This window comes from Oncorhynchus keta, chromosome 27 (genome assembly GCF_023373465.1).
Source record: "Oncorhynchus keta strain PuntledgeMale-10-30-2019 chromosome 27, Oket_V2, whole genome shotgun sequence".
NCBI classification, from domain to species: domain Eukaryota; kingdom Metazoa; phylum Chordata; class Actinopteri; order Salmoniformes; family Salmonidae; genus Oncorhynchus; species Oncorhynchus keta.
The window spans coordinates 43,371,783-43,385,969 of NC_068447.1; the positions used below are offsets into that span (position 1 = coordinate 43,371,783).

At 46.2% G+C, this 14,187-nt stretch overlaps 1 protein-coding gene across 2 annotated transcripts; it reads right to left on the minus strand.

The window, feature by feature from the left end:
* Positions 1 to 218: 218 nt before the first annotated feature.
* On the minus strand, positions 219 to 3,194 carry LOC118360137 (N-alpha-acetyltransferase 10-like). Of its 2 annotated transcripts, none has more exons than XM_052482512.1 (8): positions 2,999 to 3,194; positions 2,507 to 2,605; positions 2,250 to 2,308; positions 2,120 to 2,165; positions 1,860 to 1,975; positions 1,561 to 1,605; positions 1,204 to 1,290; positions 219 to 835 (listed from the first exon to the last, which is right to left on the minus strand). In XM_052482512.1, exons 1-8 carry the CDS (start codon positions 3,017 to 3,019, stop codon positions 652 to 654), a joined length of 657 nt encoding a protein of 218 aa, XP_052338472.1. In that variant the 5' UTR covers positions 3,020 to 3,194; the 3' UTR covers positions 219 to 651. The 2 variants fall into 2 exon arrangements, with proteins under 2 accessions (XP_052338472.1, XP_052338471.1); XM_052482511.1 differs by having other exon boundaries at positions 1,561 to 1,608.
* Positions 3,195 to 14,187: the final 10,993 nt, after the last annotated feature.

Below are 14,187 nucleotides of genomic sequence, written 5' to 3' on the forward strand. Positions count from 1 at the left end.
ATTCCGTATGTTTTCAAAATGCATACTGCCTAATTTAGCCAGCTAACTGAAACCCTGGTCTGAATATGTCCCTAGTCTTATTACTAGTTGTAAAGTCTCACTACTGTAAGAGTTGTATGCATTCTACTCACAACAGTACGACCTAGTGGTCATTCTTAGAATTTCAACCTTAAATAGTTGCAATTTCAAACCTAGAAAAAAAATGGCACTACAAAAAGTATTACTTGAAACTTTTATTTTCAGCATTTTGAAGAATACTTCACAGGTCTCATTAAGTCACACCCAAAAACAGAGGTTATTTTTTCCAAAATGTGTTGATTTCATGGGTGAGTGGGGGGGTTGAAAACAGTAGTAGTGACAGCATCAAGCCCAAAACAACCTTTAAAGAACCAGTTGTGAATTTGAGCTCAACATCAACTTGTCATTTCAGTTGCAAAGTAATTTATTTCAATCACATTGTATCACTAATGTCGAGAGAGAAATCCTATTTTAGTCAAAAACATTTTTTTTTTAACTTTACGCTGTAAAAGTAACAGAAGTGAATGGAGAAGCTGACTGCCACTAGGTATCATTTTTCCCTTTATGTGAGATAAAAAGTATAGTAAGTATCTTTGACGGCAAATTTAAAAATGGCTACTAAAGATGGCTGAGTCATTGTGAATCGGAGGATGAATCTTTGACGTCTGTGCTCTCTGTGGCCTCGCTAACTTCACTGAGGTCTTTGTTCTCTCCTCCGCTGTCCCCCTCTCCCTCTTTCTCCTGGTCACCGGGTGTGGACGTAGCTGTAGGTGCCTCCTGACCCAGGGCCTTCATTCCTGACTTCCTCAACTGTGGGACCCATAGACAGAAACAACAGACAAAACGGTCAAAATTCAGTTGACAAAAAGGAAAGGTTGACCTTAACCCTCAGGTAAAGAGAGTGGCTCATGACTGCGTTACTACCCTTCATCCAGAAGTGTGCACTTGTTTACTCCAGTTCATGCATTTAAAAGCAAGCACGGCGGGAGGGAGTTTGCACCATACTGCTCACACCAGTCTATTACTTTTAAATCCATGAGGGAGAATAGAATATAGGACGCACCCTTCGGGGAAAAGCGTAAGCGACTGTATGCAAAACACTGGGTGAGACGAAGGTGGTTGGATTACGCCCATAAAAGCCATGCTGCTGGATAAAGGGAAAGAGTAAAAAAATAAAAAAAATTCACCTCATCGGCCATGTGGGCTAGGTCTCTCTTCATGGCATAGGCATCCTCCCCATCTGCATAGTACTTGGGCTCTATTTCACTAATCCTATGAAAGAGAAAGGAAATGATTAGTAAGTGAGTGACCAACAACATATTATACATGTACATTGCATCACTACAAACAATACCTGGTTAAATAAGAGCAAAAATAAATGAATTTGAATGCAAAGAGTATCATTAGGGAATATGACCCGCAGTTCCTGAATAAACATCTGTTTGAATAGGAGGCTGACATGGAACATCTATATTACATATGCATTTATGCACATATGCTTTAAGAGGGTTTTGTTTTCACAAGGATAGAAGGAGATCTTACTGGAATTTCAGTGTGTTTGAGTACAGGTGCAAGGCCGCTCGGTTACTGCAGTAGGAGAAAATTAGATGGATGCAATTCAAGTTATTTGTGAACAAACAAATACCATTTAAGAATGATCTGACACGAACAATGTCTCTCTGTATTTAAATGATCTTCTGGCTACACTTCTAGAGAACAGAAGAGCAGCATTCCATTACAAAAACTCATGTGGAAATTCTTATCTAAGAGTCCTATAAAAACGACTCGAAATAGAACCATCTCATTGAAGTTCAACACAGACATCCAGCACACTGCACTACCTTTTCCGGACATGAAGTGAGACATATTTGGCGTTGAAGTTTTCAATCATAGCTCGACTGGCTTGGTCCATCAGCTTCTGAGCTAGTCCCAAACGTCTGTGAGAGCGCTTGACAGCCTGAGCGACAGAGACAATCCAAACCGTCGTTAAATAATCCTTCCTGTTACTCAACAACCTGACAAGTGCTGCAGATGATAGTGCGCGCACGCCACACCCTCTTCAATTAAGTACTACAATGAACAATACAGAACCAAGACTCACCAGGGATGTGATGTGACCATGGGGGACATCATCTGGATCCTCCTCCCTGCATACCACATAAAGAGTGAGGGCTTGATAGAGACTGACAAACAATGGCATGAGATAAGATCTGTAGCTCAGGTATACTCACATCTTGGCCAAAACATATCCCACTATTTTGCCATTCTCATCCTCTGCGATGTAGGAGAGCTGAAAGATGAGCAAAGACAAGGTGATGTTAGAGATAGATACACTGAGTTACATAGACATCTAGTAACAACTAGGCCTAAATCGAACCCGTCATTCCTTCTGATGAGTTAGATTCAATTTGTGACTGATTGAATGCCAGGACAAAGACTTGAGTCAAGTGGTGATGGAGTTGTATGCTGAAGAGGAGGCCATGTTAACCTGCGGCCAGGACAGTCCGTGGTAGAAGTAGTATTTCATCTGGTAGTTCTCTGGGAGACACAGCAGGTTGCAGTGCTGCATGTTCATAAGGTCCTCCGGCTGAGGAAACAGAACAAGGAATGTCAATGGTATGGATACTGACTGAAACAAGTACTTTAACGTTAGTTAGCTAGAACACTTCAGAAAAAGGACTACAAGAAGAGATGTCTGGAGTGGGGGACACAGATTCAGTCAAAATACCACTATTGACAATAGTAAGCTAACGTTAACTACACTTCAAGTGACAGTTCTCCTGTTTACTTTGTTGATAGTTACTGTATAAGCAATCTATTTAAATAGTAGCTAGCTAAATAGGCTAGTTGGCTCACAGTTTGACATGGCATGCATAAGTGGAGCTATCAGAAACCCTTGGATTGTTATTATTAGCGATGGGTGGCTATCTAGCTACGGTAAACTAGCAGTGTTGCATGGTCGACAGTGCTTCTCACTTACCCTTGCGTTGCGAATATTCATGTTTTCTTCGACCGTCACACGTTCAGATTATGAAAAATATAAATAATGGGGGTAAAGTGTTCAAGCTATGAACTCCTAACGTAGTCTTAGATTATGTTTCAGGAGTGTTAGTTAGCTAGTTAGCAAGTTAAACCGAAGAGGAAGCATGCGCTTAACCGGAAGTTAATGAAAGGTAAGTCCCGCCTCTAGGGTCATGGCTAGAAGCTTCATCTTCGGTGGGGTTTATCGGCGGTTGGCATCAAGCATTATGGTGCATTATCGCCGCCTACTGTACTGGAGTGTGAGCCAGATACAAGGAGAAACGACATCCTACCCTTCTTACTCTTAAAAAAATATAAAATATTTGGGACAATATCAAATGACATTCTACTCAATATACTCTTTAAAATAATTTCCTGTATGCCCTCTCCCTCATATCAGTTCTCAGCCTCTCTCTTTCCCTATGATACTGCCCACACTGTAGCAATACATGCTCCACGGTCTCTGTTTCCTGGCAACAACCACACTTTTCTGTTGGATGCTTTCCTATCACATTTAAGCACTTATTTAACCGGCGGTGTCCCACCTTTAATCTTGTAAAAAATTGCCTCCCCTCTTCTGTCCCTTCCTGCCGTTCTCCCCGACTTGCCTCTGTACTCTAATTAAATTAATATTTCTATTCCACTGCTCCTGCCATCTCTGCACCATCACTGTCCATATCCGGCTTTTTGCCTCTGCATTGCTCCCCACCCTCCCCACTGTACCTCCCCACCCTCCCCACTGTACCTCCTCACCCTCCCCACTGTACCTCCCCACCCTCCCCACTGTACCTCCTCACCCTCCCCAGTGTACCTCCTCACCCTCCCCACTGTACCTCCCCACCCTCCCCACTGTACCTCCCCACCCTCCCCACTGTACCTCCTCACCCTCCCCACTGTACCCCCCACTGTACCTCCTCACCCTCCCCACTGTACCTCCCCACCCTCCCCACTGTACCTCCCCCACCCTCCCCACTGTACCTCCTCACCCTCCCCACTGTACCCCCCCACTGTACCTCCTCACCCTCCCCACTGTACCTCCTCACCCTCCCCACTGTACCTCCCCACTGTAACTCCTCATCCTCCCCACTGTCCCTCCCCACCCTCCCCACTGTACCTCCTCACCCTCCCCACTGTACCTCCCCACCCTCCCCACTGTACCTCCTCACCCTCCCCACTGTACCTCCCCACCCTCCCCACTGTACCTCCTCACCACTGTACCTCCTCACCCTCCCCACTGTACCTCCCCACCCTCCCCACTGTACCTCCTCACCCTCCCCACTGTACCTCCCCACCCTCCCCACTGTACCTCCTTACCCTCCCCACTGTACCTCCCCACCCTCCCCACTGTACCTCCTCACCCTCCCCACTGTACCTCCCCACCCTCCCCACTGTACCTCCCCACTCTCCCCACTGTACCTCCTCACCCTCCCCACTGTACCTCCCCACCCTCCCCACTGTACCTCCCCCCACTGTACCTCCTCACCCTCCCCACTGTACCTCCTCACCCTCTCCACTGTACCTCCCCACCCTCCCCACTGTAACTCCTCACCCTCCCCACTGTACCTCCCCACCCTCCCCACTGTACCTCCCCACCCTCCCCACTGTACCTCCTCACCCTCCCCACTGTACCTCCCCACCCTCCCCACTGTAACTCCCCACCCTCCCCACTGTACCGCCCCACCCTCCCCACTGTACCTCCTCACCGTCCCCACTGTACCTCCCCACCCTGCCCACTGTACCTCCCCACCCTCCCCACTGTACCTCCCCACTGTACCTCCCCACCCTCCCCACTGTACCTCCCCACTGTACCTCCCCACCCTCCCCACTGTACCTCCCCACCCCCCTCCACTGTACCTCCTCACCCTCCCCACTGTACCTCCCCACCCTCCCCACTGTACCTCCTCACCCTCCCCACTGTACCTCCCCACCCTCCCCACTGTACCTCCCCACCCTCCCCACTGTACCTCCCCACCCTCCCCACTGTACCTCCCCACCCTCCCCACTGTACCTCCTCACCCTCCCCACTGTACCTCCCCACCCTCCCCACTGTACCTCCTCACCCTCCCCACTGTACCTCCTCACCCTCTCCACTGTACCTCCCCACCCTCCCCACTGTAACTCCTCACCCTCCCCACTGTACCTCCCCACCCTCCCCACTGTACCTCCCCACCCTCCCCACTGTACCTCCCCACCCTCACCTGGATAGACCTTCCAAACCAGAAATCCTTTATCCAGTTGTACATTCTTCCTCCTACCCCCATAATATCAAGCTTAATTAACAACCCCTCCTTCCACATCATATCATACACCTTCTCCACATAAAAAAAGACAGCTACAACAGTCTCCTTGTTCACCTGAGCCTTCCTGACCTCTGCTTCTAAGCAGAGCACTGGGTCGAACTGACTTGCCTAGTAAAATAAATAATAAACATATGTGGCTATACTAACCCCCTGCTCTCCAGGATGTAAGTTAACCTCTCCGCAATCATATGTTCCATAATCTGTTAAAGCGATTGGCCGATGCCTTGTTGGGTCCTTCCAACTGCCTAGTAGTTTCCCCTCCTCCCACACTGTTGTACAACACCAATACCTTATCCAGTCCAGTGCCTCATCATTAAGATGGGCCAACACCTCATCTTTCCAAGGTGAAGTTAACCCAGCCTTACCTATTTCCCTTTTCACCTCTGCCATGGTAAATGATGCATTCAACACATCCTTTACATCCTCCCTCCTATCCAGCTCTCCAGGATAATCCTCTCTCGTTCTCGTTCTCTCCCTCTGCACCTCCTCAAATTAGCCCGAGCTATGCACTTGGACAAATGCTTAGGCCATCATCTCTGCCTTCTCCTCATCTGTTACTACATCATCCTTCCCTCTTGTCAACACTGGATAATCCAACTCCCTTCTGACCCCACTCATCCACTTAATCATCCCCCATACTTCTCCTACAGGTGTCGCCTTTCAATGATGTCATAGACCCGATGCCAACTTTGACCTCTTTGCCTGACGAATAGTTCTCCTCACCAGGGCCTGTTTATACCGAATCAGATGTTGGAAGTTATGCGTCCTTTTCAGTGCTCTAAATGCCGTGTTCTTACTCCTCACCATTTCCCCACACACATCCGTCCACCATGGGACTGTTTTCCTCCTCCCTGAACTCTTCGGTATAGTCTCAGTAGCTGCCCCCACTAACGCTGTTCTCACCCACATCCATATCCACATCATCTCTCATATCCACCCAAGCCATCACCTGTTCACTCAGCTCCTGAAACTGATCCCACTTTGCCCTTCCAAACACCCACCTGCCTCCTTTACCCATTGACACCTCCTCCTCCCTCTGGCCTACTGTGCATACTATGGGGTAATGATCACTCCCTACTGTCGACTCCTCCCATACCCCCCACTCACAGATTCCTGCCATCACACTAGATACCAACCAGAGTGAGTTCCGAGGCAAACTCTTTCCCTGTGGCTTCATTAATCCTGGTCCCTCGGCCATCATCCAGGCACACCATATCTTTGATTACTATCAAATTGTCCATCACTTGGTCAATTCCATCCACCTGTTTCCCCCCCAGAGCATATTGTGGGCATTCAAATCTCCACACCATATTACCGTACTTCTATCCTGGCCCTCCACCCTCTCCAGCACTTCCAGGTCCAATATCTGCCAGGGATTATAGTAGTTCACTACCACTAGCATCCCTCCTCTCAACCACACCTCCACATATTCCTGTTCAATACCTTTGCCTAACATCCTATAGGGAAGTCCTTGCTTTATGAAGGTGGCACCCCACATGTCCCTGTATGATAAACTCCACAGTCGGTTTGAGTCATGTTTCCTACACACAAATCACATCAACCTTAGCTGGCATATCTACAATGAACTGCTTGAATTCCTGCCCATTAGCCAACAGGCTTCCAACATTTCATTGTAGTATTACCATCATAACTAAGATCCAGTAATACATGACTCCACCCTCGGCTGATTGAGGTCATCTCAAACCTCTTCCCATGTCAACCCATGTCTACTTTAGCAGTGCTATTGATAGCTCCTACTATGAACGTCACGAGCTTTCTCTTATCAATGTATACCATATCGCCCCCGGTCTAGATGCTCCTACCCATCTCTCCCTTGAACCTGTATCTACCTGGACCAGTCTCACTGCCTCAGCACATGACACCCTTCTCTCACTTTTACTCTTACTCTGCACTCTTACTTGCACCTCCACTGCCTGCTTCATTGCCTCACACCCAATATATGCCACACTATGAGCACCCCCACAGCTGCAACCCTTTGGTTGTACATCATCCCCACATTTCCCATACTCATGCTCCCCTCCAGGTCTTGCACTCCTCTCTATCTGTTTACAGGCTGCTGCCACATTCCCATACTCATGCTCCCCTCCACGTCTTGCACTCCTCTCTATCTGTTTACAGGCTGCTGCCACATTCCCAAACCTCTGGCAGTTATAACATCTTAAAGGCATTGGTACATAAAGCCCTCACATAATAACTCATGTATCCTATGGTTACTATATTTGTCAGTAGCCTGTCCTTGACGTGTAACAGAATAGACTGGCTGTCTACCCTAACCACACCCCTTGTTTCTTGCCATCTTTGAGCATCCACAGAATACCTCCTCTCATAATGTTGCTTACCTCTTTACTGCTGACACCCACAGGCCCTCCTGTTATCCCCCCTTTAATCCACTGCTTCCTGCTTTTTAAAGAGGTATTTTATTTCACCTTTATTAAAACCAGGTAGGCTAGTTGAGAACTAGTTCTCATTTACAACTGCGACCTGGCCAAGATGAAGCGTAGCAATTCGACACATACAACAACACAGAGTTCCACATGGAATAAACAAACATGCGGTCAATAATACAGTAGAGAAAAAAAGTCTATATACAGTGTGAGTGCAAATGAGGTAAGATAAGGGAGGTAAAGCAATAAATAGGCCATAGTGGCGAGGTAATAACGATATACAGTTGAAGTTGGAAGTTTACATGCACCTTAGCCAAATACATTTAAACTCAGTTTTTCACAATTCCTGACATTGAATCCTAGTAAAAATTCCATATCTTAGGTCAGTTAGGATCACCACTTTATTTAAGAATGTGAAATGTCAGAATAATAGTAAAGAGAATTATTTATTTCAGCTTTAATTTCTTTCTTCACATTCCCAATGGGTCAGAAGTTTACATACACTCAATTAGTATTTGGTAGCATTGCCTTTAAATTGTTTAACTTGGGTCAAACGTTTCGGGGAGCCTTCCACAAGCTTCCCACAATAAATTGGGTGAATTTTGGCCCATTCCTCCTGACAGAGCTGGTGTAACTGAGTCAGATTTGTAGGCCTCCTTGCTCGCACACGCTTTTTCAGTTCTGCCCACAAATTTTCTATCAGATTGAGGTCAGGGATTTGTGATGGCCACTCCAATACCTTGACTTTGTTGTCCTTAAGCCATTTTGCCACAACTTTGGAAGTATGTTTGGGGTCATTGTCCATTTGGAAGACCCATTTGCAATCAAGCTTTAACTTCCTGACTGATGTCTTGAGATGTTGCTTCAATATAGCCACCTCCTTTTCCTTTCTCATGAAGCCATCTATTTTGTGAAGTACACCAGTCCTTCCTGCAGCAAAGCACCCCCACAACGTTTTATTTTATTTTAATTTTACCTTTATTTATCTAGGCAAGTCAGTAAAGAACAAATTCTTATTTTCAATGACGGCCTAGAAACAGTGGGTTAACTGCCTGTTCAGGCGCAGAACGACAGATTTGTACCTTGTCAGCTCAGGGATTTGAATTTGCAACCTTTCGGTTACTAGTCCAACACTCTAACCACTAGGCTACCCTGCCGCCCCATGATGCTGCCACCCCCGTGCTTCACGGCTGGGATGGTGTTCTTCGGCTTGCAAGCCTCCCCCTTTAACCTCCAAACATAACGATGGTCATTATGGCCAACAGTTCTATTTTTGTTTCATCAGACCAGAGGACATTACTCGAAAAAAATATGATCTTTGTCCCCATGTGCAGTTGCAAACAGTAGTCTGACATTTTTATGGTGGTTTTGGAGCAGTGGCTTCTTCCTTGCTGAGCGGCCTTTCAGGTTATGTCGATATAGGACTTGTTTTACTGTGAATATAGATACTTTTGTACCTGTATCCTCCAGCATCTTCACAAGGTCCTTTGCTGTTGTTCTGGGAATGATTTGCACTTTTCGCACCAAAGTACGTTCATCTCTAGGAGACAGAACGCGCCTCCTTCCTGAGCGGTATGACGGATGCGTGGTCCCATGGTGTTTATACTTGCATACTATTGTTTGTACAGATGAACGTGGTACCTTCAGGCATTTAGAAATTGCTCCCAAGGATGAACTAGACTTGTAGAGGTCTACAATTTATTTTCTGAGGTCTTGGCTGAATGCTTTTGATTTCCCCATGATGTCAAGCAGAGGCACTGAGTTTGAAGGTAGGCCTTGAAATACATCCACAGGTACACCTCCAATTGACTAAAATTATGTCAATTAGCTAACCCTATCAGAAACCCTACTAACCCTATCAGAAACTTCTAAAGCCATGACATCATTTTCTGGAATTTTCTAAACTGTTTAAAGGCACAGTCAACTTAGTGTATGTGAACTTCTGACCCACTGGAATTGTGATACAGTGAATTATAAGTGAAATAATCTGTCTGTAAACAATTATTGGAAAAATGACTTGTGTCATGCACAAAGTAGATGTCTTAACCAACTTGCCAAAACTATAGTTTGTTAACAAAAAATTTGTGGAATGGTTGAAAAAATAGTTTTAATGACTTTAACCTAAATGTATGTAAACTTACGACTTCAACTGTAGCAATTAAACATGGGAGTGATAGATGTGCAGAAGATGAATGTGCAAGTAGAGAGATGCAAAGGAGCTAAATAAATAAATACAGTATGGGGATGAGGATGAGGTAGTTGGATGGGCTATTTAAAGACGGGCTATGTACAGGTGCAATGATCTGTGAGCTGCTCTGACAGCTGGTGCTTGAAGTTAGTAAGGGAGATATGAGTCTCCAGCTTCAGTGATTTTTGCAGTTGGTTTCAGTCATAGGCAGCAGAGAACTGGAAGGAAAGGCGGTGAAACGAGGAATTCGCTTTGGGGTTACCAGTGAAATATACCTGCTGGAGTGCGTTCTGCGGGTGGTTGCTGCTATGGTGACCTAGCAAAGACTTGTAGATGACCTGGAGCCAGTGGGTTTGGCGACGAGTATGAAGTGAGGGCCAGCCAACGAGAGCGTACAGGTTGCAGTCGTGGGGAGTTATATGGGGCTTTGGTGACAAAATGGATGGCACTGTGATAGACTGCATCACCATTGTTGAGTAGAGTGTTGGAGGCTATTTTGTAAATGACATCGCGGAAGTCGAGGATTGGTAGGATAGTCACTTTTACGAGGGTGTGTTTGTCATGAGTGAAGGATGCTTTGTTGCGAAATAGGAAGCTGATTCTAGATTTAATTTTGGATTGGAGATGCTTATTGTGGGTCTGGAAGGAGAGTTTACAGTCTAACCAGACACCTAGGTATTTGTAGTTGTCCACATATTTTAAGTCAGAACCGTCCAGAGTCGTGATGCTGGACGGGCAGGCAGGTGCGGGCAGCGACCGGTTGAAGAGGATGCATTTAGTTTTACTTGCATTTAAGAGCAGTTGGAGGCCACGGAAGGAGAGTTGTATGGCATTGCAGCTCGTCTGGAGGTAAGGTAGCACAGTGTCCAAAGAAGGGCCAGAAGTATACAGAACGGTGTCGTCTGCGTAGAGGTGGATCAGAGAATCACCAGCAGCAAGAGCGACTGAGGTGACCAGCTCGGAAACCAGACTGCATAGCGGAGAAGGTACGGTGGGATTCGAAATAGTCGGTGATCTGTTTGTTAACATGACTTTCTAAGACCTTAGAAAGGCAGGGTAGGATATATATAGGTCTGTAGCAGTTTTGGTCTAGAGTGTCTCCCCCTTTGAAGAGGAGGAGGACTGCGGCAGCTTTCCAATCTTCGGGACTTCAGACGATACGAAAGAGAGGTTGAACACGCTAGTAACAGGGGTTGCAACAATTTCGGCAGATAATTTTAGAAAGACAGGGTCCAGATTGTCTAGCCCGGCTGTTTTGTAGGGGTCCAGATTTTGCAGCTCTTCCAGAACATCAGCTATCTGGATTTGTGTGAAGGAGAAATGGGGGAGGCTTGGGCGAGTTGCTGTGGGGGGTGAAGGGCAGTTGACCGGGGTAGGAGTAGCTAGGTGGAAAGCATGGCTAGCCGTAGAAAAATGCTTGTTGAAATTCTCAATTATCATGGATTTATCAGTGGTGACAGTGTTTCCTAGACTCAGTGCAGCGGGCAGCTGGAAGAATGTGCTCTTATTCTCCATGGACTTTACAAGGTCCCAGAACTTTTTTGAGTTTGTGCTACAGGATGCAAATTTGAAAAAGCTAGCCTGTGTATATGGTTCCTAACTTCCCTGAAAAGTTGCATATCACAGGGGCTATTTGATGCTAATGCAGTCCGCCACAGGATGTTTTTGTGCTGGTCAGGGCAGTCATGTCTGGAGTGAACCAAGAGCTATATCTGTTCCTCATTCTAAATTTTTTGAGTGGGGCATGCTTATTTAAGATTCATTTTTTATTTATCCGTTATTTTACCAGGTAAGTTGACTGAGAACACGTTCTCATTTGCAGCAATGACCTGGGGAATAGTTACAGGAGAGAGGAGGGGGATGAATGAGCCAATTGTAAACTGGGGATTATTCGGTGACCATGATGGTTTGAGGGCCAGATTGGGAATTTAGCCAGGACACCGGGGTTAACACCCCTACTCTTACGATAAGTGCCATGGGATCTTTAATGACCTCAGAGAGTCAGGACATCCCGTTAACCTCCCATCCGAAAGACAGCATCATATTTTGGGATGAAAAAAAAAAAAATAGACCAGAGGAAAGAGTGCCTCCTACTGGCCCTCCAACACCACTTCCAGCAGCATCTGGTCTCCCATCCAGGAACTGACCAGGACCAACCCTGCTTAGCTTCAGAAGCAAGCCAGCAGTGCTGGCAAGATGGTGAGGAAGGCACTTTTAAAGAATAACCAGGCATCATTTACTGACGGGATGAGGTCAATATCCTTCCATGATACCCGGGCCAGATCGATTAGAAAGGCCTGCTCGCTGAAGTGTTTTAGGGAGCGTTTGACGGTGCTGAGGGGTAGTCATTTGACTTCAGACCCATTACGGATGCAGACAATGAGGCAGTGATTTCTGAGATCTTGGTTGAAGACAGCAGAGGTGTATTTGGAGGGCAAGTTGGTTAGGATGATATCTATGAGGGTGCCCATGTTTACGGATTTGGGGTTGTACCTGGTAGGTTCATTGATAATTTGTGTGAGATTGAGGGCATCAAGCCTAGATTGTAGGATGTCCGGGGTGTCCCAGTTTAGGTCACCTAGCAGCACGACCTCTGAAGATAGATGGAGGGCAATCAATTCACATATGGTGTCCAGGGCACAGCTGGGGGCAGAGGGTGGTCTATAGCAAGCGACAACGGTGAGAGGCTTGTTTCTGGAAAGGTGGATTTTTAGAAGTAGAAGCTCGAATTGTTTGGGCACAGATCTGGATAGTATGACAGAACTCTGCAGGCTATCCCTGCAGTAGATTGCTACTCCTCCCCCTTTGGCAGTTCTATCTTGTCGGAAAATGTTATAGTTAGGGATGGACATTTCAGGGCTTGATCAGTCCAGCTGCTCGACACCACCTTACACTTCCCTATTTGCTTCACTCTGAGAGCTTTTTCCCTCTGCGCCATGTCCTTACAGAACACCAACAAGCTCCCATCTCTTAACACTTAACGCATTGACAACAACCCCAATCAAATCTTTTATCACAGCCCTCAACCTTATCGGACTCTACGCCCCAACTGCTCCTTCCTCCCTAAACTTCCGAATCACGTTATGCTCCTCCTCACCTCCATGCTTTTTCGCAGACTAAATCAGTGACCGGAGCCAGATTACAATCAGCTGGAAGGAGTGGGACGGAAGATGGCGGAAACTGAGGTTTTGTTTGAAACTGCTAATGTGTCGAGTGAAGCTAATAGTACAGAAAGTGAGAATGAATGGGTTACAGTGGGGAAGAAAAAGGGAAACAAGAGAAGTAAAGATATATTGTAAAATAGAAAACCTGTCAGGTGTGCTCCCTCTCTGGCCTCTAGGTCACCAGGCTGCTCGTTACGGAGCCAGGTGACTGTCACCATCGTTACGCACATCAGCGCATAATGACACTCACCTCCTTGATTACCTGCCCTATATATGTCACTCCCTTTGATTCCTTCCCCAGGTATCATTGTTTCGGTTTCATGTCTGTGCGTTGTTAATTTTTCTTATTTTGTATTATGTTTTCAGTTATTTATTAAATTATTCACTCCCTGAACTTGCTTCCTGACTCCCAGCGCACATGTTACAGTGTTTTGGATCAATGATACTTGGGAAATCCATTTAACGTCTCCAGGAAAATCTGGAATGTGTTGGAAGAAAGTGTGGAGTCGGTGAGAGTCACAAGAAGTGTTTTTTTAAAAGTTGTGTGTCTGCAGAGCAGAAAAAGCTTGTGTTAAAGGTTCAAAAAGATAACCGAGTGGAATGTTTCCTGCATGGATTTTCGTAGCAGGGCAACCTATCAAGGGGGTTATTTCTCGAGTGGCGCAAGACATCGATGGAGTGGTTGGTTCATGTCAATCGAACTGTATGGTGGACAGAGAAAAGAGGTTCACTTCATCCATGCTACTGTTCTTTGGTGAGGAGTCTCTCCCTTCTCATATAAAGTTAAGATTCATGAGATACCCTATAAGAGATTTTGCGCACAAGCCAATCAAGTTTATTTACAAAGCCCCTCTTACATCATCTGATGTCACAAAGTGCTGTACATAAACCCAGCCTAAAACCCCAAACAGTAAGCAAAGCAGGTGTAGAAGCATGGAGGCTAGGAAAAACTCCCTGGAAAGGCCAGAACCTAGGAAGAAACCTAGAGAGGAACCAGGCTATGAGGGGTGGCCAGTCCTCTTCAGGCTGTGCCGGGTGGAGATTACAACAGAACATGGCCAAGATGTTCAAATGGTCATAGATGACCTGCA